Source organism: Malaclemys terrapin, chromosome 3 (genome assembly GCF_027887155.1).
Source record: "Malaclemys terrapin pileata isolate rMalTer1 chromosome 3, rMalTer1.hap1, whole genome shotgun sequence".
NCBI classification, from domain to species: Eukaryota; Metazoa; Chordata; order Testudines; family Emydidae; genus Malaclemys; species Malaclemys terrapin.
Window position 1 is genome coordinate 202,624,765 of NC_071507.1, and position 24,664 is coordinate 202,649,428.

The 24,664-nt window shown below is 46.9% G+C and overlaps 1 protein-coding gene across 1 annotated transcript in view; it reads left to right on the forward strand.

Moving 5' to 3' along the window:
- Positions 1–24,664, forward strand: part of NCOA1 (nuclear receptor coactivator 1) — a 263,927-nt gene that overhangs the window by 189,367 nt on the left and 49,896 nt on the right. The window contains exons 6-10 of the mRNA XM_054021341.1: positions 3,853–4,032; positions 6,029–6,124; positions 7,334–7,474; positions 9,381–9,528; positions 10,501–11,815. Coding sequence (XP_053877316.1) covers positions 3,853–4,032; positions 6,029–6,124; positions 7,334–7,474; positions 9,381–9,528; positions 10,501–11,815 — 1,880 coding nt within the window. The remainder of the gene's footprint in view (positions 1–3,852; positions 4,033–6,028; positions 6,125–7,333; positions 7,475–9,380; positions 9,529–10,500; positions 11,816–24,664) is intronic.

A 24,664-nucleotide genomic window follows, 5' to 3' on the forward strand; every position in this document is an offset into this window, starting at 1 on the left:
TGCATAGAAGTGGGCTGTAGTCCACGAAAGCTTATGCTCTAATAAATTTGTTAGTCTCTAAGGTGCCACAAGTACTCCTGTTCTTCTTTTTGCGGATACAGACTAACACGGCTGTTACTCTGCAACTAGTTAAAGTAATCCAGCCCCCTGTGGGGATGCTTTTAAATTGGTTTAAACCTGCCTTATATGGATTTAGCTTCATTTGGTAAGGAATTAATTTAAGCTAAGTCACCTACATGCCAAAACAGCTAGATAAGTTTTTCTCGTGTGTGATGTGTGTTTTGTTTTTGTTTTGTTTTATTTTTTTCCAGTTGGACCTGAGCTAGGAGTTAAATAGCCGGGTCTTAGACTACAGTGAATTTTTACAGCTGAGTTATAACACAGCTAAAATAGTGGTTGATGATAAAACCATTGACACGACTGTAACTATGGAAATCCAGAATGTGTCCCTATGATTAAATCACTTCCAAGAAAAAAACTTTGGAAGCTTTTTCATTGCTATGTGATAGACTGCAAGCAGGCCACCATAGGCTCTGCAGTAGGTGCTGTATCGAACTGTAAATAGCACAATTAGCAGTTACTTTGACTGATTCCAGAGGGAGGCCTCAGTGTACCATGAAAGCAATATGAGCATGACTTGCCTTTCCATCAGCCACGTGAGTGCTTCCGCAAGAAGTAAGGGTGAAAGGTGCCCCTATGCAGAGGGCCAGCTCAAGGCCTATGCACTGCATGAATCCTCAGAACACCATTTAAGGATAGTGAAAGCACAAGGCTGGGAGTCAGGAAATCATCTCAGCTCTGCCACTCTTTCACTGTGTGACCTTGGAGCAAAGTCATTAAACATCTTTGTGTCTCAGTTTCCCTGTCTGTAAAAGGTGGAGGGTAATGATACCTACCTCCCAAGGGTGTTGCAAGGATTAATTCATTAACGTTGGCACAGTAACTCACGCGATGGGGTGCTCATCTCAGTTGGTTGAGTCTAAGTGATATTATAATCCAAATAATAAATAATGATAACGAGGATGAGATTTCAGTCAGCATGTTGGTTTCATGTGCTGGTGTGTTTGGTGAGTTCCCCATTCTTTTTGTTTAGCAGTTGCTGTCAGAGCTCTCAGTGCCTGGTCTAGAGTCTTATCTAAAAGGGAATCAAACAAATAACAGAGAAAACGCTTCCCTTGGATCCAGTACTTACCAGTCATGATTCTGGCATAAGAATGGCCATACTGGGTCAGTCAAATGGTCTATCCAGCCCAGTATCCTGTCTTCCGACAGGCTGGTGCCAGATGCTTCTGAGGCAGTGAACAGAACAGAGCAATTATCTGGTGATCCATCCCCTGTCATCTAGCAGTCAGAGGTTTAGGGACACCCACAGTATGGAGTTGCATCTATGACCATCTTGGCTAATAGCCTATTGATGGACCTGTCCTTTATGAACTTGTTTAATTCTTTTTTGAATCCAGTTATAGTTTTGGCCTTCACAACATCCCCTGGCAATGAGTTCCGTAGGTTGACTCTGCACTCTGTGCAGCAATACTTCCTTTTGTTTGTTTTAAACCTGCTGCCTATTAATTTCATTGGTTCTTGTGTTATGTGAAGGAGTAAATAACACTTCCTTATTCACTTTCTTCCCACCAGTCATGATTTCTCTATCATATCCCCCCTTAGTCACCTCTTTTCCAAACTGACCAGTTCTAGTCTTTTTAATCTCTCCTCATATGGAAGCTGTTCCATACCCGTAATCATTTTTGTTTCCCTTCTCTGTACTTTTTCTAATAGATCTTTTCTGAAATGGAGCAACGAGAACTGCACACACTATTCAAGGTGTGGTTGTATCATGCATTTATGTATTGGGATTATCTATCCCTTTCCTAACATTGTTAGCCTTTTCAACTGCCACTGAGCAGATGTTTTCAGAGAATTATCCACAATGACTCCAAGAACTCTTTCTTGAGCGGTAACAGCTAATTTAGACCCCATAATTTTGTATGTAGCATTGGGATTATGTTTTCCAATGTGCATTACTTTGCATTTATCAACACTGAATTTCATCTGCTATTTTGTTGCCCAGTCACCCAGTTTTGTGAGATCCCTTTGTAACTGTTTGCAGTCTGCTTTGGACTTAACTATCTTGAGTAGTTTTGTATTGTCTGCAAACTTTGCCACCTCACTGTTTACCCCTTTTTCCAGATCATATCCCCGAGAGAACCTTTCCTCTTACCCCATGACTGCTTACTTTGCTTAAGAGACTTTGGTGAAGGACCTTACCAAAGGCTTTCCAGGTACATAGGGTCAGGTTTTCAAGCGCTTGGAACGCACTGCAACACTTACAGGCAGATTTTGAGAGCCCAGTATGTTGAGTGCATGTTGGGAAAACCTGGCCATTTGTTTTTGGCACTGAACTATTCTAACCATCATGGATGACAAGTGCTTTTGAAAATCTGGCTTTTGTGCTCAGTAGGTGCTACTTCGCGATAGGTAATTGTGTAGAGTCCTGTTAGCACTATTAAGTCATCTTCTTACTTGGGCTGTCAATAGTTAATTTTCTCACTTAGTGTATGCTTAGCTTAGCATCATGGATTGTAGCATTTTGTTGTGCCGAGAAGGGCTTGTTGGATTGGTGTTATGTAGCTTCACTGCGGCTACTCTGGTTCCTTAGCCTGGGGAAAGGGTTTTCCCTTTGCCTTGCAGTCTGGTGGTTTTAGCTGAGCTACCGTTCTTGATCTTTGAAGAAGGTAATTTCATGCTGGAGCAAATTTGGGGGTGGGGAATTTATTCACAATGCCGCCAGTGTGATCAGTAATTCTGTGTAATCCCCCCTTGCTTCTTGCACTTCCACCCTCTGTGCATTTATGTAGGGGCAGACCTCGATCTCGTCCTAATGTGAGCGTGTGCATTTTCTGTACTCTCCACCTACACAGTGGTATCACTTTAAAATCAGATGCATCCTCTACTGGGGGCGACGGGAAGGCTATATGCTGCCCTTGCAGTGTAGTAGACTCTGATTTCATAGAGCCTGGTTCAACAGCAGTGGTTGTGTTCAGCCAGCAGCTGCTCTGCAGGGAGCCAGACCACTTGCCTTCAGAATCCTCCTTGAAAGGGAGGAGATCATGGCTCCGTGTAGCCGCTGTGTGGCAGCGAAGTTGATGGAGATGTGGTCTAGGGAGCTGCCAGTGCTGGGGACCCGAATGATCTTTGGAGGGACAGCCTTGTCGGGTGAAATGTCCTGGAACGCGCTGACTCATGAGTGATTTATCAGCTGCTGCTGTGACTGAGAGGAGGGGAAGAAGGTTCTTCTGGCTGATGCACTGGATGGGGGAGTCAAGAGAACTGGGTTCTATTCCTGGCCCTGCCACTGACTCACTGTGTGGCTGGGCAAGTCAGAGCACCTGTCTGCCTCAGTTTCCCCCTCTGTTACACAGAAATAACAATACCTGTAGTACCTACCTCACAATGGTGGTGTGGGGTGTAATTCATCAATCCTGGAATTCCTTGGACATGTTAAGCTATAGAAGTGCAAAGTGTTATCACACCACTGTCAAAAGGATAGTGTGGTCCAGTGGGTAAGGCAGTGCACTGGGACCCAGGAGACCCGGCTTGTAGCCACCAACCTGCTGGGTGACTCCGGGTAAGTCATTTCACCTCTCTGTGACTCTGCTCCCCCTCCCACCCATGTCTGTTTCAGCTGTAAACTCTTCCAGGCACTTTTACTATGGGTACCTAGCAAATGCACATAGCAAATGCTGATGATGAGGGTCAGGCAGAGAAGTCTGATCCTTAGCGTCCACCGTTTGAAATGTTCACTTGTGATCACAGTCTGTGACAGTCTCTCTTTTCCCCTCTCCCTCGCCACAGTAAATGGAGTTCCTTGGCCTCAGGAAGCAACCAGACGCAGCAGCCATACCTTCAGCTGCCGGATGCTGATCCGCCCCCCTGATGAGCTAGGTGCAGAGAACCAGGAGGCTCGCCAGCGCTATGAGGTGATGCAGTGCTTCACCGTGTCCCAGCCCAAATCGATCAAAGAGGAAGGAGAAGGTAGGGCAGAGGATCATTTATTTCAAACCCTGCTTGATTGCTTTGTGCTGCGTCTTGGGGAAGGGAAGGAGGCTGGAGTGGGAAGAGAGGACGAAATGCCCTCTACTGTCCTTATGCAGGACTTCCTTCCAGGAGATTGTAGTTCTTGCTGAGAGCAGCCTCGGAGAGTTCACTTTCAGCCTGCCCCATTTGCTGTTGCATTTGGGACGGCTGGCAGTGCAGTGGCACAGGATCAGTCGCACAAGTCCTTCTCCCCAGAGGGCCTTCCAAGGGTTTGGCCTCCTCAGCACAGGCCTGGCACAGCATGGGAAATGCAGACGGGGCAAGTGGGAACGCATTTAGAGGAGTTTGATGTTTGTCATTGGTTCTCCTCCCTCCTCTGTTTTTTATTCCAGATTAAACCACATTTGGAGCCTTTAAGTCCTTTCTGAGCACTGTGCCGAGCCCCAGGGGTTGGCAGTGCTGTGGTGTTCAAACGCCTGGGGTGAAACGTGTGGGAAGAGCTGGTGGAAATGAGACTCTAAGCCTGTGTCAGTCTTGCAGAGAAGTCACCGGCACAAGGTCTCCTTGCCCTCCTTAACCTGGAGGGGAATGGAAAGTGCTAGTGAAATTTAACTCACCTGCTGAACAATGCGGAAATCCAAAAATTTGCAAGGCTGCTTTACGCTGGGTGACACCCTCCCACCCTCCCCCATGCAGAGCCAGAGTGAGGCCTGGGCACCATAGTGAGTGGGACTGAAGTGGGGAGCACAGGTCTCATGCCGGCCCTTTGCCCCAACAGTGAGAACAATCTCTAGCTCTCTTACATTATCCATTTCCTGTTGTCTGGATCGATGCTGTCCCGTCAACAAGCCTTTACCCTCCCTCCCTAAGCAGAGACGGGGACAGGCTGCCCTTCCGAGCATCAGGGGAACTCACAATGGAGCATGTTGGGTAGAAATTAAGGAAAAGGAAAGGTAGATTGATTGGTATGAACAGCTACTGCACAGGGAGCTCTGTCACTGCAGAATAATGGTGGGAGCCCCACTCCTTGGGGTGGTAAGACTGGACCGGACTGCACGGCACAGTCGGGCCCTGATCCCCAGTGGGTGGACTCGATGCTCTAGTACAGGGGCAGTCAGTAGGTGGACCACAGGCCAAATCCAGACCGCCAGGTGCTTTAGAACAGACTGCAACATCTTTTTGTTTACTTCTTATCATAATTTGTTGTTATTTTTGTATTCTTTTCTCTGGCGTCTGGACCTTGACTATACCTTGACCAAGAAATTTGGATCTTGACAAAAAATAATTGATTCCCCCTGGCCTAACGGGTCTTCTCTAGCTCTAATTTCTGTTACTTTTAGCTGATGCCCCCAGTGGGGCCTGGAGTGTTTGAGAATTGTTGCAGCGCTGCATTGCCAGTGAGTTTCAGGCCCCGGTCGGATCTGTACGGGTGCGCCTCTGCTCAGGCTTCTGATGCTCATAAGGGTCACCCGGTACAGCTCCGATTGCAGGATCAGGGCCGTAGTGCGTATCCGCCACTGATCTCCAAATGGTAGAGCAAAGAAGCCTTCTTGCAAAAAACCTGAACCCTCATTTCTGTGGACCAGCCATTATTTTCCAGTGCATTAACTGAATTAATCCATTGCAGCTTACTCAGGAGATCATGATTGGAAGGAATAAATTACAGTATTTTATGACCAGATACTTTCCCTGGAGCCAACAGTTGTTGGCTTTCAGTGCTGACTTTTATTGTGTGGTGCTGCCAGATCTGAAAGGTCTTACAGTGAGTTCCTCCAAACAATGGAGTTCTTTTCTCTCCAGCAAACATCGTAGTGCTTATAGAGAGCTCTGTTGTTTTGAAGGCCTAGGTGACAGGCCAGGTAAAGGCATCCAGAGTAGGATGTGGCTGTCGAGTACAACAATGCTATTTTAATTAAAACATTGAATTGCAAGTGGTTTCTATAACCCTGGACTCACACCTTCCCACTCTCCCCACCATGTTCTGTTACGGCAGATTTCCAATCCTGTCTGATATGCATTGCACGGAGATTACCTCGACCTCCAGCTGTCACCAGTTCAGAATCTTTCATGACCAAGCAAGATACTACAGGTACTGTTCTCAGTGAGCTTGGGGGAGTTTTATGCTGGGGGATGCAGAGCATTGTTCTGGGGTAGGTGCCATCTTTGCAATCAAAATGCTTCCAGGCTAACAGCATCTTTGTTCCGCAAGAACTGTAAGATGATGTAGTTGCAGATGTAGCATGGTCCCAGCATTTCATCCATCCAGTAAGATAGTGCCACAGGGTGCTAAACTAAAACAGTCTGTAAGGATGGCTGGCTTGAAGCTAGCCAACCATACTTCCCCCTTAATTAAAATGGATACTTGTATATTACACAGTTTTACAGAAGGTAGTGAAGTTTCAATACAAAACTGGTGAACGGATGAGAAATGCTCGATTTCTGGTGGGTCCCCTAGGTATTCATGAATGAGACAAGTTGCACTGTGTGCATGTTCCTCTCTTATTGTTCTCTTCATGTCCACAATCGGTCAGTCATTTAGTAAAGCTGCCTGGATTTCAGTATCCTCTATAGGCAGATAACTCCTTGGGCTTGTATTTCATTTTTCTGGTCTGTGTAAGGACATCCCTAGTGTTACCGCTGATTGCCTGGCTGGTGTCATGTTGGATGGATCTGTTCTTTGTGATGCTGAATTTAGACTAGAGAGAGGTCTTGTTGATGAGGGTAACATGCAGATGTCTTTATTGATGATCTTTTGGGGCCTCCCTACTATGTTACTCCAGTTTTATGCCAGTATAACCTAGGCTAGGCTCAGCCCACTGTACAAACTTGGAGTATAGCGTCTAATTTTAGTTGTGAAAGCTCATTTCAAATCAAAGTACACCCCTACCCCGATATAACGCGACCCGATATAACACAAATTTGGATATAATGCGATAAAGCAGCGCTCCGGGGGGGGCAGGGCTGCACACGCCGGTGGATCAAAGCAAGTTGGATATAACGCGGTTTCACCTATAGTGCGGTATGATTTTTTGGCTCCCGAGGACAGCGTTCTATCGGGGTAGAGCTGTATATGTGCGACTCTAGCTCTGTGTGTACCTATGCATCCGAAGAAGTGGGCTGTAGTCCACGAAAGCTTATGCTCTAATAAATTTGTTAGTCTCTAAGGTGCCACAAGTACTCCTGTTCTTCTTTTTGTATATACACATGCCACACCGGGAGGGTAAGAGTGAGAGCTGGATAAGTGACTTCTTTTGCACTGCTTCTGTATCTGAATAATGTGAATTTTCTTTCCACCCAGGTAAAATTATCTCCATTGACACCAGTTCCCTAAGAGCCGCAGGCAGGACTGGCTGGGAGGATTTAGTGCGGAAGTGCATCTATGCTTTCTTCCAGCCTCAGGGCAGAGAGCCATCTTATGCCAAACAGCTATTTCAAGAAGGTAACAGGCTTCTCGCTTTGCTGTGCTTTGCCTTGCATATTGAGCTGGGGTGGCTTCAGTCAGAAGCTGATGCGTAACCCTTGTTGCTGGATAAGTGCTTTCTTGAAAAAAACGAATTCTGCACTAATAATAAAGTGCCAAAGAAGTAGCAGAAAGGGCTCAGTAGCACAGAAATGGCTCCTGCGACTGTAGAGGCTGGCTGGGGATGTCACAGCATTCAGCAAGCTGCCATTCACATCCCAGCACTGCTACAGTGACTTGCTTAGGGGATATGATTGGCCCAAAACTCATGGGTGTCATGCCAGGCTAGAGGTTCATTCACACCCTTCTGCAAATAATGAAACGAGACAAACTTCCAAAGACCCACTGTAGTCATTGCATTAAAACCAGAGGGTGATTTTTCCCCCCCTCCCACACTCCATGCACACACATCAGACCCAGTGTCAAAGTCCCATGCCTGATCTTCAAGCTCTCTTCCTTTTCGATAGTTTTTTTAGAAGGGTTTTCCTCTGATCGTGGTAGTGATTTAGGATATTGTTCCCTCTGGGGGTTTGTCGTGGAAGCTTGATGCACTGTTGGTGAGGACACTAACAAAGGAAGTCTGGAAGACAGAATGTCTCATAGGGAGGTTGGCTGAGCATCGAGAAGGATTTAATTCTGCCAGTGCTGCAGTGGTTAGTATCCTGTTGTAGCTCTCAGGACCTGGCTTGGATTCGTCAGGGTACACTGTGTATGTACTGTACACTGGTGATTGAATAATTGCCCTTTCTGCCGCTATAGCACTGTATGCTCAAGGACAGTGCTTAATGGATTTAAATAGAAGTACATTTATAAGGCAATCAATTACAGCTCAGCCATTCCTGGCCCCATTGTGCCCCATGTCCCTGCCTATAACAAGCAGCGTTGAGAAGTTAACTTGCATCACACCACCCTTCAGATCTTCCTGAAACACCCGCTGCAACTAGGGTGACCAGATGTCCCACTTTTATAGGGACAATCCTGATATTCTGGGCTTTGTCTTATATAAGCACCTATTACCTATAGCAGGGGTCGGCAATGTTCGACACGTGGCTCGCCAGGGTAAGCACCCTGGCGGGCCGGGCCAGTTTTATTTACCTGCTGACGTGGCAGGTTCGGCCGATCACAGCCCCCACTGGCGCGGTTCACCGTCCTGGGCCAATGGGGGCGGCGAGAAGCGACGCGGGCGAGGGATGTGCTGGCCACGGCTTCTCGCCACCCCCTTTGGCCTGGGACGGCGAACCGCGGCCAGTGGGGGCCACGATCAGCTGAACCTGCCGTGTCAGCAGGTAAATAAAACTGGCCCGGCCCACCAGGGTAAGCACCCTGGCGAGCCGCGTGCCGAACGTTGCTGATCCCTGACCTATAGGATGGTCTAGATAATACTTAGTCCTGTCATGAGTGCAGGGGACTGGATTAGATGACCTCTTGAGGTCCCTTCCAGTCCTATGATTACCCCCCTTGCCACCTGTCCTGATTTTTCACACTTGCTATCTGGTCACCCTAGCTGCAATACACTGGGTTAGTGCAGCTGAAAATGGCGATGTAAACATCATACGGCAGTGAAGAACAGTGCAGCGAGACTACCTGGATTGCCATAACTTCACTGGAGGATTATTTTTGACTTCCGTTGTTTGCACACTAATGGCGGGATCCTTGTTAAAATACACAGAGCACAATTGGGCCGGGGGCGGAAGGGAAGGTGCAAAGGTGGCTGCAAACTCTGCGTCGCTATCCTCGCATGCGCACAGAGGGATGGTGGAAGTTAGTCCCCTACTACCTTCCCCACCATCCTGCACCCCCCCACATTTCCCCTTGAAAGTTTTGTGAGCCCTGTCTGAATTGCTAAGCAGATGGATGGATCACGTCTGGTTTGTTTTCCCCCCAGTGATGACACGTGGCACGGCCTTCAGTCCGTCGTATAGATTCACGCTGAGCGACGGGACGGTACTTAGCGCCCACACCAAGTGTAAGCTCTGCTATCCTCAAAGCCCAGAAATGCAGCCTTTCATCATGGGCATCCATATCATTGACAGGTGAGTCCCCAGAACTTGGGGTGAAATCGCAGGTAGCTCGCAGAGCCTGGGACTTGTCTTGGATCCTCAGCTGTGGCTGGGGAGTGCACAGCACGGCTCGGGAGTAGGGACAGTCTGGAGGCTGCTGTGAGCTAGATCAGCTTCCAGGGGCATCTAGGAGCCTGTAAGTGCGGTCAGGGATCAGTGTCAGCTGCAGGAAGAGTGGCGGCTTAGGAGTCCCAGCGCTGGTTCTATGCCAGTGGTGGCTGGGGTGATCCTCTCATGCTGGTTTTGGGGCTGCAGTCCCACCGCTAGGCGCTGCGCTGCGGGTCTTAGTCCATATGTTTGAAAGCCAAGGCAGCAAAAGTTCACTAAAGTTTGGCTGTGTCTGTGGCTTGGCAGTTCTGTCTGATGCTTATGCAGCACCGTGAATCCACACGGCGCTTTACCAGCATGGCTAAGGCTCATGCCCCGCCCCGGAGAACTTGCACTCAAACTCGTTCAGGAGGAAGAGGTTGTTAAAGAACAGGAGAGATGGGGGAACTTACCATGTGCTAAAGAAATGCAACCAGATGGAGGAGGGGAAAGAATTACATTCTCCCAGCACTCTCCTCTTCCTGCCAATGGGAGAGCACACAGCCCAAAGTAGACCTTCCCTTCTGAGATAGATTTGTAGCCCCTCCGTTGCCACAATGCTGCGCAATCCATGAAGTACCTACAGAGATCAGTGTAGCTGCTCCCTCCACAAACGCTACTGAAATATGCTCTCTTTCCTCCTGGGATCCTAGTGTAGTGGTGGGGCTAGGAAAGACTGTGAAAACACCGTATCTTACAAGCTGCAGCTGTCAGACTTACCAGGCCTGATGTGTCTATGTGATAGCTTAATCCCAAAGAGGCTGGAAAAGTTTAGTTGAGCTGTACTACAGATTTAGTTGAGTCGTCTTCTGAGTTCTCTCCCCACTGCCCACCCCCTCTGTCTTTTGTTTCTTCCAGGGATCACCACATGCTCTCTCCTCAAGAGAACACTAACTCTGGAATGCCCCTTCCCCGTGTCAGCCCTGCGCTGCACCCTAGCATGTCCCCAGGGCAAGGCATGGCTCTCTCGTCCGCCATCCCTCCATCCAACAGTGGCATGTTGGCGACCAATGTAAATCAGCAGCCAGGCTCTGGCCTCCACAGCAGCAATTCCAGCACCGGCCAGACAAGCTTTGGGTGTTCACCTGGGAATCAGATCGGAGCCAATGTTGCCTTAAGCCAGGGACAAGCTGGTCCCCAGAACAATAACCACCTTTTAAACCTCAATAGCTCTCCCATGAACAGTCCAGGGATTACCCCAGCACAGTTCATGTCTCCTAGGCATCGGGTTAGCCCAGGATTGGTACCAAGGCCCAGAATGCCAAGCAATCCTTTCTCGCCTACCATGCACTCCCCTGTGGGCATGGCGAGCAGTGGCTGCAGCAGCGGTGGCAGCAACAACAGGCCTTTCCCCAATGCCCCGATAAACTCTATGCAGGGGCTTAACGAAGGCCCCAGCACCCCCATGGGCTACTCCACGCCACCGCCCATTCTGAGGCAGCCGAGCTCCCAGAACTCGCCCGGTCGGCTCAGCATGCAGCCTGTGAAAACGGAGCCGAAAGACAGCAAGGAGATTGCCTCCATCCTGAGCGAGATGATTCAGTCTGACAGCGGCTCGAGCGATGGCAAGCCGCTGGACTCAGGCCTGCTACATGCCAGTGACAGACTCTCGGAGGGAGACGCCAAGTGCTCCCAAGCCACCAGCCACAAGCTGGTTCAGCTCCTGGCCACAACGGCAGAACAACAGCTGCGGCACACTGATGCAGATACTAGCTGCAAAGATCCCTTATCCTGCACAGGTGCCTCTGGGAACCCTCCAGGCAACACGTGTCCCTCTTCCCATAGCTCCCTCACAGAGCGGCACAAGATCTTACACCGGCTCTTGCAGGAGGGCAGCCCCTCCGACATCACCACTCTGTCCATGGAGCACGACAAGAAGGATACCGCGCCAAACGCTGCAGCCACCCCTACCTCTCAGAGTCAGATCCCGGGGACCCCTGAAATCAAACTGGAGCCAGAGGCCTTGAAGAAAAAGGAGTCTAAGGACCATCAGCTCCTACGCTACCTACTAGACAAGGATGAGAAGGACCTTGCCGCGGTCCCGGCCCTGAGTCTGGACGATGTGAAGGTGAAAGTGGAGAAAACGGAGCAGATGGATCCGTGCAATACGACTCCGGCCCCGCTGACCAAGCCCCCTACTGCAGAGGAAGTGAAGCTAGAGTCGCAGGGCCAGGTGGGTTTGACCTTTAGAATCCATGCTGTTTACCTAGGGTTAGCATTTAACACCAGTTAAATTAAAGGCGAATCTCTTTTAGCTGGTAGTGGTCTGAGGCCTGTGACAGACCGACAGAGACACGCACACACACCCTTTAGCAGTTCTACTTCAATTCATGGAGCCACAGCCCAGTGCGTGGTCTTGGGTTTTGCTACCTCACAAACACTGGTAGTGGCATGACTGGTTCCAAGACTAACTTGCCAATCGAGTGTTAAAAGTAGATACCTAAATGACCCCTAAATGTATTTAGACTTCTAAATGATCATGGGAGCAGTTAGGTGCCTAAATGTAGACACTAAGGGAACCAGTTTGAAACTGCTTGTTGCTCATGACAGGGCATGGATCACTTGATGTTAACCTGTTTGTTCATTCCCTTTGGGGCACCTGCCATTGGTCACCGTCAGAGGACAGGGTACTGGGCTTGATGGACCTTTGGTCTGACCCAGTCTGGCTGTTCTTATGTTCATGCACACACTCTGAGAAGCAGCAATGATGGGAGAGGAAAGAAAGCTTAATGGAGGTTTATGATGGAACATGATGTATTGATTCTTCAAACGCTGAGAGGAGAGAAGCCATTTGTAGGACATTCCTGCATTGCCGAGGGAAAAAACTCTTCATATCCAGCATCTGTAAGCCTATTCAGGGCTCATGTACTGGGGAATTTTCAATCTGTTGCCTACTTGTTGGCTGAGATTAGCAATTATAAGGGCCCTTTAGTTATCCTAAAAGTATTATGAAATTGAATAATCCAGTGACAGAGCCCAGTGATAGAGATTTGAGAGTATAAATATTCATTACAAGTGGCTATGAATAGAAGAGATTTCTTATTTTTGAAAGCCAGGGGAGATGGTAACATGGATAAGGCTGCTTAATCCTTTCTAAGCAAAGAGTACAGAGAGTCTGACATTAAGAGCAAGCCTGTTAGCCTGCTTACTGACTGTGTCAAACAGGGCTGCTGATTTGGAAAGATATTGCATGAATAACACAGAATGCTCTGAAAGCCTCAAATGGCAAATACACAATAAGCCTCTTAATAAGGTTAAGAGCTCCATTCATTTGGGAGCCTCAGTCAGTCATCCCATCGGCAAGTGGGAATCTAACTCTTTCTACCTTACTATTAAACATTCCTACCAGTATAGCTCACACCTTAGATACATTAGATATTTCTCCTTCCATTCAGGCTCAGCCGTCTAGATTAACATAAATTGCCTCTAGACCAGGGAAGACACCGATTAAGATATATCTGTTTTGGAAAGAATATTAGAGCTTTTAGCTGGTGACTGAACATCCTACAGCTTTGGGCATCTAGCTGCTTTGTCCAGGAATGATAGAGAGTTGAAAGGTGCAGTCTGCCCCTCCGTAGGGTTTTGTATAGCACTTACCGCTGTAATATCTGCAGAAAGGGAAACCTCTCGCTACGGTCATGTTGAAAGTTGTGCAGGCTACACCCAAAGACAGGAGCAACTGAAATGCACAACTGCTTGTTTTTCTGCCATTCTGGCCCTGTTCTATTTCACACGCAGCCGGATACTCCTTTGACCTGGTTATGACGACAGGCTATCTCACCGCGCAGCAGAGTTTGCTTATCAACCCCATTGCACTGCCTGATTGTGTTAGTATCAGGCCTTCTGGGAAAATAAAAGCATAGAGCCCACATTGCAACCACCTGGTTACAAGAAGAGAGCTGTGTGCCAGATTAGTCTGCCGGTGGGACAACACTATTAGCTACCACAATTACTAATAGAGTAATAACCTTTTTGCATGTGGGCAACCAACCATGTTTAGAGCCAGCCGTGACACTCACTGTTACAAACTCAGTTAAAAGCTGTTGTGCAGACAGGGACTCTATAGTTATGGGAAGGAGGACCCAGGATTTCACCCCACAGTGAAAACTGGTTTGTCTGCTTTGTTTTCTCGCCCTGAGACCAGCAGTTCAGGGGTGAGATTGAGCTGCCACACTTATCTGCATATCTCTGCCAGGCCACTCTGTGTCCTATAATTCATGCTATCAGTCCAAAAAAAAAAAGGGGGGGGTTGGCCCTAGTTGTCTTCCAAATGACTGCTGTGTTACCCGCCCTAGTCTGTGCACACACGTCTGAAACAATAGCTCTGAGAGGCATGATTTGCCTCCTTTAGTAACAGTTGGTTGTCAATTCTGAAGTCTAATGGGGTGCGTGCTTTTCAGAAAACTGAGGTCTGTACATGCAAGCATGTGACTACTTGGTGGATGCAGTTATTGCTGCTGTGTGTGAAGACTGGCCATGTGTGCCCGATTGGAGTTTACTGAGCAGTTTGTATGTACAAACAGTTAGCATTTACATTTGTGGTAAACAGACCCCTGGCCTCAACAGCTTGATTAACAAGGCCCTTCATTGGAACTTTAACTGCTTCACTGCTGCTGATCGTTACAGCAGAAACATCCAGGCACTTCAGTATTGTGGGCAGCGATTGTTATCAGCACAATCTCCATCCATTCTGGCTTCAGAGCAGCATTGTTTAACAGTACAGTGCATGGAAGATTCCTTCCTTATGAAAAGACCAAGCCTGCCCCGTTTCATAGGATTCAGCTTGGTTTCCTGCAGTTCCCAAGCATGGAGCTGCCAGTTCCTTTGTTAAACAATTTAGAAAGTTAGTTGCAACATTTTTTCAGGGGGGTGGAAACACTGGGCCACTAAGGACATAATTAAGCCCCTTCTGTAACTAAGCAGGATTCTCACGACTTATTTTATTTGCTGTTTGCTAACAATGCACTCAGCCCTCAGACCTCATCCACTTTCGTTTCAGGCTGGAGAGGGCTTTTAGGGTTAAACTGTAAACGCCTGAAAGTCGGGTTCATAATGAACATTCTATTGTAAGTTTAACTGTAGCAACATGAATGGAATGTAATTTGGATCTACAGAGTTGCCCTATCAAGGGAAGCATTAGGGGAGCACTATACTTCAGCACTTTTCAGCCTGCTGGGAAATCTGCAGCACATTAGTTTTTATATTTGCAACCGAGAGGCAACTCGTCCCCACTTAAAATTGCACTCACAGCTTCTTTTCTGCATCTTATGCAAAGAAGAGCCTGCAGGCTCGATGGTGCCTGTTCTGCTGGAGAGGTAACAGCCGCTTGGAGTTCTGGAGGAGCTTGTGGCTATATCATTTAAATGACACCACAGGCTTCTATTAATTAAATTAATCTCATCAGCTGTAAGTAAAGTAATCTCTTCTATGCTTCAGGCCATTAGTTGCGCAGAAGCAGGGCCAGCGGAAGTCACACACCTTGTCAGTCTGGGATGTTTTTGGTGAAATCCAAGTTTTTGTTGTTGTTTTTTTTTAAATAAAACTTTTCTATTCCATTCCCCCATAGAGAGCTCCCTCCCACTACTGCCCGTAGGAAGCAGGGTCATGTGGTTAAGACCCTGGAACTGGGTTTGATTCCTGGCTCTGCAGGAGGAAATCTCATTAGACTTTGTCAGGTGCTTTGGCAAAGGAAGGATGGTAACCTCTGTTCCTGTGCACAAATATTTCTGATGTTTTACCTATAACCACCTTTCTTCCATTCAGCATCGTAAAGCACTTTACTCACTGGCATACAAACGACATAGAAATCACTTCCAGTGCTAAAATGTAGTCACCTCTGGGGTGGAATGCAGCGGCTGCTGAACAATGTACAATTACAGTATCCAACAGTTTAGGTCAGGAAGAATCCTGTATCCAATGGAAAATGTAGGTGGGCAGAATGTAATGATCCGTACTTGAATTTGGCTGGGAATGAGAGACCCCACTACTGAGAAATGTGCCATGGAATCTTCAACAGCTTATTAATTTTGTAAGAAATCAAATGACTTGCCATAATTATTTCATATCCTTAGAAGTAGACCTATAGTAACGCTCCCTTCTCTTTATACTAAAGGTTCTGTCGGGGAATTATACTGATGTCAGGAGGACAGATTATCCTTAAGAAAAGAGGAATTCTGTTGAATTTCTGCATGGGCCGGTGTTGTTTGTTTGTTTGCGTGTTTAGCCTTTATTACATGATATCACTGCAAGACAAAAGCTTGGGTCATTCAAGAAGCGTTAACTTATTCAACTGAGCTAGCACTGTTGTGGTATTTAATTTAATATTAGCTTAGTGAATTTGCTGCTGCTTGGCCAGGTTTTATTGAAAACCAACAAAATCCTGCGTGATCTCACGCACCTGGCTTTTTGTCCAGCACCCCTTTAAATCACACCCATTTGATTGTAGCAAATGTTGACTGAGTGTGTGGATATGCAATAGAATATGCAGCTATCTAGTACCCATAAAAGATGCAATCTGTTCCTATAGCTCTCCCAGTGCTAGTGGGGATAGTGTTAATTTTATTATGAATGTTAACATGTATATTGTGGTAGCACTTAGAGGCCAAGAAGGTCACAAAGCTATTGTGTTAAGTGCTGTACAAACACAACGTATGTGACAAGTCCCTGCCCCAAACAGCAGCGATGTAAGCATTACAGACAGGTGAGATTTCAGGAGGGTAAACCGGTGGCTTTGTGGGTCTTGTCTGGGAGCTCCTTCGTGAGTATGGGACAGTATGGGAGAATTGTGTATCAACTGCGGTGTGCTGGGCACTCCCCAGGCTGGTGTAAATAGGCTAGGCTTCCTTGTTTGATGTGCAGTTGGGGGATGGACAATAAAAAATAACCAGTGCGCGCCGTTCCACTCTTTTCACTTTGAGTTTGTTTTAAAGATATTTATCATCTGCCTCGCTAACCCTTCTCTGTGGGAAGGGCTGAACCTTTTTCCTTAGCAGGATGTATGTGATTCATCCAGTCTCAATGGACAAATGCATTAGCTGAATGTTTACTGCGTTGATCCCTGCTGAAATGATTAAGCATATTGGCATTTCATCATCATCTTACTGCACCGTCCAGTGCATAAGGCAGAAGCCAAATGTCTCCAGTCATTCCTGTCCTGGGCTCATTTGTCCAAGTCTTTTATGTTCAGATGTAGTAATGCCGCTCCATTCATTAGTGTGCTGCAGAGTGCCTCTAGAACGGCCTCCCCATCTCATCTGGGGTTGCCAGAGAAGTGCGTCTTTAGGGCGCTTATTATCGGGTATTCTTAACAGATATCCCAAGTACATCCATCTTTTCTTCTGCAGTACTTGTATCATTGTAGGTAGCGATGCCCATTCTAGGACCACTTCGTTACTTATTCTGTCAGTCCATTTTACTTTGAATATTCTATGCAGACACATGCACTGATTGCTGTTCAGTTTGTACTGGAATGTTCCAGGACTCTGCTCCATAGAGGAGGATGCTTGGGACATTGCGGCTTAAGATTTTTAGTTTAGTGTTATTGCTAATTATGTTGAACTTCCATATTGTATGGAGTTTTTGAAATACAGCACTTGCTTTTCCTATTCTGGACTTTACATCAAACATGCAGTCACCAGTTTTGTGAATGACGCTACCCAGGGAAGATTAATGTTTTTCAAGGCTTCACCTTCCAAATAGATAGAATTGTTGATAGGCAAATTAATTTTCATAACTCCCCTCTTTGATTTATTGATTAGACCTATTGGGTTGGCAGAATTTATGAGACCACCTGTCTCACAGCACATCTTCAACTGATTTATTTGTAAGTTAGATATCGTTGACAAAGTCTGACACCAAGCTCACCATCTATTCATGCAATGCCTGTTTCCATACTGACAGTCTGTTGCATAACAAAGTCCATGATGGCATTTATGTGACCATAATTAAACATCCGCGTTAAGACCCCACAGGGGTGAAGGGCAGGAGTAGGGGGAAATAGCCACTTCACAGTGCTACTCTTTCACTCTGCTTGGCTGCATAGTCAGTACCCAAACAGAGAACCAGTTTACTTTGTGCAACAAACCTGTCTTTGCAATCAGAAGAGCTGGGAACCTTTATAATAAATACCAAGATTCTGAAGTCTGTCCACAGTCGTTGGATGAACCTGAATTCTCAAAATACCTGGAATTTCTGCACTCCGTGGAGTTCTCTTACCCCAGATCAGAATCCAAGTTCACGGTCAGCCTAATAATGCCTTTTAAATGACAAAAAAACTAGATAGGAGTGAAGTAAGAATCAGGGACTCCTCATAGCAATCAACCTCATTTTAAAGCACTTTTCTCCTGCTTCCTTGTGAAGCATGTATTAATCCCGTGGCTATGCGGTTCTGCTTTCAGGCAGGCTCATTAACAAGATAATTATATTAGCTATTTTAGAAAGGGCTTTACATCATTATGTTGACCCTGATGTGTGGAGGCTTCTCTTTGGACCTTCAAGGTACACCCCCTCCAGGTTCTAATCCAGTCTGCACTGCTTCAAAACAAGTTACCCACCCGGAATACGCCTTAGACTGAAGATCAAGTTAGATGTAGTAAACTAAGACCGTCTCTACACTAGCGATCTTACAGCAGCACAGCTGTGCCATTGTGAGATTGCATGAGTAGCCACTCTGCCGACAGGAAAGCTCTCCCGTCGACATAATTAAGCCACCTCCAACAAGCAGCGGAGCTATGTTGATGGGAGAGTGTATCCCGCCGACATAGCGCTGTCCACACCAGCACTTCTATCGACGTGACTTGTATCGCTCAGAGGGATGGGTTTTTTCCACACCTCTGAGTGACATACGTTATACCGACTAAAGTGCTACTGTAGACATAGCCTAAGAATCTGTGAATCTAGGAAATGGATGTAAGCAAGTTTAAGTTTCTAAGGAAAAAAGTGTTAGTGTCTAAGGGCCAAAGTATTTCTAAAAATAGTTCCTGGGGCAAATCCCACTCTGGGATACTCCGTACCCTAGAGTTAGCATGAGCGCTGCACATGTGTCTGAAGGCTGACATTGCTCAATACATTTAGGCTATATCTACACTAGCACTTCTATCGGTATAACTTATGTTGCTCAAGGGGGCGAAAAAACCACCTCTCTGAGCAACGTAAGTCACACCGACAGAAGCGTCGGTGTGGACAGCGCTATGTCAGCGGGAGACGGTCTCCCACTGACATAGCTACCGCCACTCGTTGGGGGTGGTTTAATTATGTCCGTGGGAGAGCTCTCTCCTGCCATCATAGAGCGGCTACATGTGGAATCTTACAGTGGCACAGCTGCATCGATACAGCTGTACTGCTGTAAGCTCACTAGTGTAGACATGGCCATAGACATTGGACTAGATGACCATAAGAGTTCTTTCTAGTCTTAATCTCCTGCATAATACAGGCCATGGAACTTCACCCATTGGTTCCTGAGTCTAGCCCAACAGTTTATGGTTGAGCTAGAGCACATCTTTTAGATGGACGTTCAGTCTTAAATTCTCCATCACTTTATCTTTTAAATTAACCCATCCCTTGGTAAGCTGTTCCAAGAGTTAATTGTCTTCACTGGTAAAAAAATTCTTTTTATTTCCAGATGAACTTAGTTGAATTCAACTTCCAGGCATTGCATCGTATTCTGCCTTTATCCACTAGATTAAGTAGTTCTCTAGTATCAGATATCTTCTCATACCCATGTATAGGTACTTATAGACCATGATCAAGTCATCTCTTAACCTTCTCTTCAGTAAACTAAATAAACTGAGCTTTTCAGCCTCTCATTGTATGACGTGTTTTTCAGACCACAAATTATTCAGATGGAGGCTGGATGTTCTTATTAAAGTCAGTGGGAACTGCAAGGGCATCTCTGAGTGTTTGATATGGCCCAAATTGTTTAGTTCATAAAGTAAAATGTGAACACTGTGTTTACTACCCCTTCACTCCCATTTCTCCTTTCTCCACTCCCCAATCTCTTTCATGCCTCCTGGGCAATGTAACTAGACTCCTGGGTTTCATTTTCCTTTCTCTTTGCCATGGGTCATAAACTTTCGCTGTGACTAAGTTCACACACACAGAAAAGAGTTCTACATGTAACAGAGCTTCTTTCAGTCCTGTTAAAAAGTGTCCCCACACTACAGTTTGCGGGTCTTATATTTGTGTGTAGTAATAAACAGCGTACTACATTTATTCCCTTTGTTGCAAGGTGTCTAGCAATTTTGTGCTCTAATGAAAATCTGTTGTTTCAAGAAGCTATATTTTTTGAAGAATTAGAAGTGTATTCGTCTTGCAGAGGCAGTGCTGAGGCTGCAATTCCTGTCTTTTATTGTTTCTGTAAGTGGGAGTGATTATGTTTATAAGGATGTTCTTTTCCTAAGGACTCTGGGCTTAAAGTTTGATGGATAGCATACACTGTGAAATTAATGGGTGGATATTCCATTATAAATAATCATATTTATTGTCCTTAAGGCATTACATAAAGATTGTTTAATCCTCAAAACACTGCGAGGAAAGTAAGTACTTGCCCTATCACAGAAATTGTGTATATTAAAAATCCCTATCTAAATACTTACGTGACCCTAGAACAGGCCTGCACAACCTGTGGCCCGCGTGGGCTCACTGTGTGGCCCACGGGCAAGCGGCGGCATGGGGCTGCTGGGTTCGCCCCCTGCCCGGGGGGACCCCACCTCACAGCCCTGCGCATGTGCACCGCACTCCAAGCGCCCTAACGGCCAGAACTGCATGTGTCTCCGTCTCCCGCTCCCCCTACCTGGCATACAGCGGGTGCGTCGCTTCCGGGGCCCGCTGAGGCGGGAAGCGCTGGGCACGAGGCAGAGCCGGTAAGTGCCGAGTGAGGGGAGGGGCGCTCGGCCTGGGCTCGAGCCGCAGCTTGGGGTGGGAGGATTGGGCCAAGACCCCCCCCCCCCAAAGTCTCCCTTCGGTTGAGGGCGGGGCGGCTACTGCGCTGGTTGGTCCCAGGGCGGCCTCCGTAGTGATCGGGGGTGGGGGAAGGGGTTAAACTGTCTGTAGGCAGCCAGGAAATCCCCGGCCCCCTTCCCTGGTCCAGGGACCTTCCCCCTCCCCAGCCCCTATCATACTGCCTCCCCCCCATTCCCCCCGGGCTCCCTGCAGCCCCTGTGTTTGTGTGTTGGACAGTCACATCCAATCCCTTCACACTGCCCCCCTTTCCCCTCCCCTTAGTTCATAGCCCCAGAAAATCCCTTCAAACTGTCCCCCCTTTTCCCTCCCCTTATTTCATGGGGGGATCTCTCATTAAATTTGCAAGGTAACTATGAAAAGTACAAATGTTTTCTTTCAACAGAACAGGTGTTTTTCATTTTTCCATGATTCATAAAAAAAAAAAAAATTAAAAAAATTGTTTGCTTTAATTGAAAAATTCTTAATAAAGTATCACCTCCGCCCCCAAACCTTCCTTTTCGGCCCACAGCTGTTTCAGCTGGGCGGCGCTGGGGAAGGAGAGTTTGTTTCGGCAGAGCGGGCGGTGCTGGGGCGGGGGGTTCTATTTCGGCGGGGCTGGGCAGCGCTGCGGGGTGGGGTTTTGGCGGGGTCAGGAGGTTTCGGCCCTCAGCTGTTTTCTTTGGAGTAATATGGCCATCGCCGCTTTACGAGTTGTGCAGGCCTGTCCTAGAATAAGTGACTTGCCAAAAGTCACACAGGCAAAGCTGGGAATTGCACCAGTTTTCTTGGGTCCCATCTAGTGCCTTAACCACAACACTATCCATCCTTTTGTTTAATGCGGCATTGTTATCCTGGTTCAAATGTGTGATGATATTGAACATCTAGGAAGAGAACTCTTTCCCAAAGTCCTACGGCACAACCTCAGAAGAGTGCTCACAATGTCTCAACAATATATACACCTAGGGTGACCAGATGTCCCGATTTTATAGGGACAGTCCCGATTTTGGGGACTTTTTCTTATATAGGAACCTATTACTCCCCATCCCCATCCCGATTTTTCACACTTGTTTTCTGGTCACCCTATATACACCTCTATATAACGCGACCCGATATAACACAAATTTGGACATAACGCAGTAAAGCAGTGCTCCGGGGGGGCGGGGCTGCGCACCCCGGTGGATCAAAGCAAGTTCGATATAACGCGGTTTCACCTATAACGCGGTAAGATTTTTTGGCTCCCGAGGACAGCGTTATATCGAGGTAGAGGTGTATAATACAAGTGAGTATTGTGGCAAAGATTATTAAACAGTTCAGCTGTTGGTTATAACAACATAACCACCTTCTTCTGCCTTAGATGGTGCACTAGTGTCTCCTTTTCTTATGATATAGTCATGACTTGATTGTTTTATAAGCGCTTTCCCTTCTGAAGGTACATTTCATGCCTTATCCCTTTGTTGTGGGATGTGATAAATTGATGAAATCTTGTCAGTAAAGAGTGAGCGAGAAAGAGAAATAATCTAGCAGACAGTGCTGTCTTTTGTACCTTTTCCTGCTGTACGTGAATAAATATGGAGATAAGTCTTTAAGTTGGATCCTTGGAGAATGATAACCTTGAACTCATGCTAAGGAGATGCAGCGGCACTTTATCAGCACTGGTCTCTCCACGCAAAGGGCCTGTCTACAGTAGGCAAGCCTGCCATTGTGCGGGGCATTGGTAGTGCTGTATGAAACAGCCACGCTCTTTCTTCTCACACCGCGCACCTCATAGGGAGGCTGCTCCCATTCTTTTTCAGGTACTGGATTAATATTTTTTTTAACCAAATGGGGATTAAGAAGAAACTTTCCCATAAATTCCTGTTGCAGGAAGCAAAGCGTCATCCTTCCTCTGAAGCGGCTCCTGCTGGCCACTCGTGGAGACAGGATACTGGACGAGATGGGCTATTGGTCTGATTTTCTCTGGCAACTGCTAAGTTCTAAACTTTGTCTGTGCTCTCAGGCTGCTCACTTGACGGCGACAGCTGAGTGCCTTGTCTCCGCTCACTCACTGGCTGTGGCTTTCTGCATCTGAACTGGAACAAATTTAGCAGTCACTAGAACAGGCCGCTTATCCCCTGGGAGGCTGCCCAGCATTCCCAGTGCCTTACGGGCTCTAAGAGGTGGTTTGCATCATGGGGGAGGAGGAAGACTTGACATTGTAACTTCTATATATCTGTAAAAAGAGAGAATGAACTATCTGACCCTCATTTCCAAGAGGGATCTAAACTTTTCTTCTGGCTAGGAAGTCATTTCCCTCCATCCCTGCTGCTTGCTGGAAGGCTTCCCTGGCATTAGTTCCATAAGGTTATGTCTACACTCCAATGAGACACCCGTGGCTGGCCCATGCCAGGTGACTTGGACTCACGGGGCTTGGGCTAAGCAGCTGTTTGATTGCGGTGTAGACGTTGGGGCTCGTGCTGGAGCCTAAGCTGTGGGACGCTCCCACCTTGTGGCGTTCTAGAGCCCAGGTCCCAGCCCAAGCCCGAACGTCTCCACCACAATTAAACAGCCCCTTAGCCTGAGCCCTGCGAGTCAGAGTCAGCAGGCGCGGGCCAGTCCTGGGTGTCTGATTGCAGTATAGACATGCCCTAAGAAGCTAGTTGCAGAGGCTGTTTCCTTTCGAGCATTCTGTGAGACCATTGTAGACACTTGCCAAAGTTTGCTATAGCTAGAGCCGGGCTGCCCAAGAACGCAGGTCTTTAAGAAGCTTGTCTCCATTGTTGCAGAGCAGCACGAGAATGAGGCGAGCCCTGAGCTGCCCCAAAGTGAGCAGCCCTCCAGGCAAAGGAACCGTCCCCTGGCTGGAGCTGCAGTTTGATCTCACAGCTGATTTCTCCATAGTATTGCTGACATATTGACTCCTCTGTGAAACACACAGCTGTTTATATACCCTAGGCTATTGGTAAATCTGGTTATATTTATCATAGGCATAGGGCCTGTCAGCTCCAACCTTGTGTCCCAGCTAATTAGCCAACTTTCTGCCAAACCTCACTGTGACCTAAACTTATTTCTCTGCATCTGTCAGTCAAATGCAAAGGTATTTCAGACTAATAATCTGGAAAGGAATTGCCTGTAAATACGCACGTCGCTCAACATGCATGCTCTTTGTCACGCCAACTGCTGACTCTTGTGGGAGCATGTTTCAATGTGTTCTTAGATTGAGATTTTAAAAATTTTTTACTTCCCTTGGGATAATTTTTTTAACCAAAACCTAATTTAGCTTAGTCCCTTTAATCCCAAACTATTGCTTACCAGGGTCTCCATTATATCCCCTGGTGCGAATCCCTTCCTCAGTAACTTCCCCATTTATTTGGGTCCCCAGGCCAAACATCTACTCTCCTATTCTTTGCTATGATGAAGATTGGAAAAGCTAAATGATATATTACTAGTCCATCAAGAATAATTACTTGCCCTAGGCAAATGTATAAGCAGAGGTTTGGAGGGCTGCTCTACAAAGTATCTTATATTTTTCATGAGAGGCCGTTTTTTACATCAGTGTAAATGTATGTGTATTAATAGAGCAAATTACCTCCTGCCAAATGGCTGTAGGTGTCTAGGGCCTATTCAAGTCAATGCCCATGCAAGCCATTAATAATAGTTGTTTTATTGTCGTGCCTAGAAGCCTCCATTGAGATCAGGGCATCATTGTGCTCAGGACTGTAGAGATGTAGTGAGAGACAGTCACTGCCCTGTAGAGTCTGCAGTCTAAATAGGCAAGACAGACAAAGGGTGGGGAAAGGAAGTATTATCCTCATTTTACAGACAGGGAACCGAGGCACACAGAGAGGCTTGCACAAGGTCACACAGGAAGCTGGTGGCAGTCAAGAATTGAACCCAGCTTTCCTGAGTCCCAGGCCAGTGCCATAACCACAAGGGCAACTGTCTCTGCATGTTTTGACAGAGCAAACTACCCCCTCTACCTAATGGACACGAAATGGTGACATCTCATACCCAAGATGTTGATTCTGCATCTTCTGTGTAATGCTCTAGGCTCGTTCTAGAGGCTAGGGGCCTGATTCTCCCGTGTTCCAGCTTCTCATGGGTAATT